At 32.6% G+C, this 1,956-nt stretch overlaps 1 protein-coding gene across 1 annotated transcript in view; it reads left to right on the forward strand.

The window, feature by feature from the left end:
* Positions 1-978: 978 nt before the first annotated feature.
* Positions 979-1,956, forward strand: part of CBG25358 — a gene marked incomplete at both ends in the record, with an annotated part of 2,892 nt that continues 1,914 nt past the window's right edge. The window contains one exon of the mRNA XM_045240660.1: positions 979-1,206. Within this exon, the coding sequence (XP_045099313.1) occupies positions 979-1,206 (228 nt within the window). The remainder of the gene's footprint in view (positions 1,207-1,956) is intronic.

Here is a 1,956-nt window from a genome sequence, read left to right on the forward strand (position 1 = left end):
AAATATGAATAAAGAATGACAAATTATTTTTTTTCCTTTTTCTTTGTATTAGGGAAATTCTGAAATTCTGAAATTCTGAAATTCTGAAATTCTGAAATTCTGAAATTCTGAAATTCTGAAATTCTGAAATTCTGAAATTCTGAAATTCTGAAATTCTGAAATTCTGAAATTCTGAAATTCTGAAATTCTGAAATTCTGAAATTCTGAAATTCTGAAATTCTGAAATTCTGAAATTCTGAAATTCTGAAATTCTGAAATTCTGAAATTCTGAAATTCTGAAATTCTGAAATTCTGAAATTCTGAAATTCTGAAATTCTGAAATTCTGAAATTCTGAAATTCTGAAATTCTGAAATTCTGAAATTCTGAAATTCTGAAATTCTGAAATTCTGAAATTCTGAAATTCTGAAATTCTGAAGTTATGAAAATTAGAAAACAAGAAATTCCCGAATTTTCAAATTCTCAAGTTCTTGAATTGCAAAGTTTTTAAGCTCTGAAATTTTGAAATCATGAAGTTCAGAATATAAAAATCTGAAAATTTGAAAATCTGAATTCCAGAAATCCTGAATTTCTTAAAATCGTCCAAGAACAATATTCTAGTTGGTCACCAACCCAGAAGAAAGTATTTTTAGTCGCGACAGAATCATATCTTATTAGCGCCTTTTTTTTCTGCTTGAAAAAATCTGATAAGGTCGTTAAAATGGGACGAAACCCAAGAAGGCGTGGCTCCTTCCATTTCTCTGATTCCTCTCCTATTCTCAAAAGATTTTCTTCTGTTTATCCGATTTCTTAGAAGGGCTTTACTTGGCTGCTCTTCTCTATTTGGAACGAAACGAAGGATGACATCTACATATTCCGAAAGTGCTATTTCAATGAATTTCAAACAGTTTCTGATATATTCGAAACAAATTCTTCTACTCACCGGTTCTTCTATTCTACTGCTATTAATCCACTTTACACTTTCTATGAAATTACCAAAAATGCTAAATGATGCTGGAATACCTGAAATTGAAACTGAAAAACTTCAAATCATATTGTTTCTCACTGCTGTCGTCTGTCCAATTGTATACATTATGATTAACAGAAAGTTTCCAAACTGGATTGCAACTCGAAGAAAATTGATAATTTGGTGTGCGACTATAATAATTATTTCGATTCAATTATTGCTAGGAGCAGTTATTTTAAACAAGTCCGTTAAAGGATTCGAGGTGAGAATGTGATTATATGGGCTAACGTTTATACTAGCTTAAATTTTGAGTAAAGCCTTGTTCTGGGCTCAAATTTGTTATGCGAAAATTCCAATAATTCATCAGTTAATTGGACAAGTTTCAAACGATTTGATCAACTTTGAGCTGAATTATCGCTTTTCAAAGTTGCCTCATCTTATGAAAGTCACCTTGTATGACTTCTTAAATCGATCTATTAGGTTGGCTAATAAGTCTTTGTGCACTTTTGTTTTTCCTCTTTCTTTTAACTGAGCTAGAACAATAACATGTGTATAACCGCATATGGTATATAACATGATAAGGTTGTTCACAATAACCATCATTCGCCCTGCTCTCATTCCGCTTGCGAACGGGATGCCCCTTTTGATACCTACTGTTTTTGGGTGAAATTCCTGTTTGACGACGCCTACTGACTGTCTATCGAAGTCAAGCCATTGGGTTCTTCTGTGATGGTTATGGTATATGACCCTCTTCTTATCCAAGGTGATAATATGATTCAGCCGCTTAAAGGTGGTGTACGGTGAAATTTTTTATTGCATCAAAATGTGCAGAAATGCATGTAGATTGACAAAAAAATAAAGAAAAAAATAAAAAAAAATTTCTTCGGCGAGAAAAACGCATCGAAAAATACGCTGAAAGCCCTTAGGGACGAGCTTTTTTCTAGGCCACCCGGTGAGTGAAAGCGCGCGAATTCAAACTTTTAAAATTTTTTCGCTCGTTTTCTCTGTTTTT

The sequence above is a fragment of the Caenorhabditis briggsae genome, assembly GCF_000004555.2.
Source record: "Caenorhabditis briggsae complete genome, chrI, whole genome shotgun sequence".
In the NCBI taxonomy this organism is placed as follows: Eukaryota; Metazoa; Nematoda; class Chromadorea; order Rhabditida; family Rhabditidae; genus Caenorhabditis; species Caenorhabditis briggsae.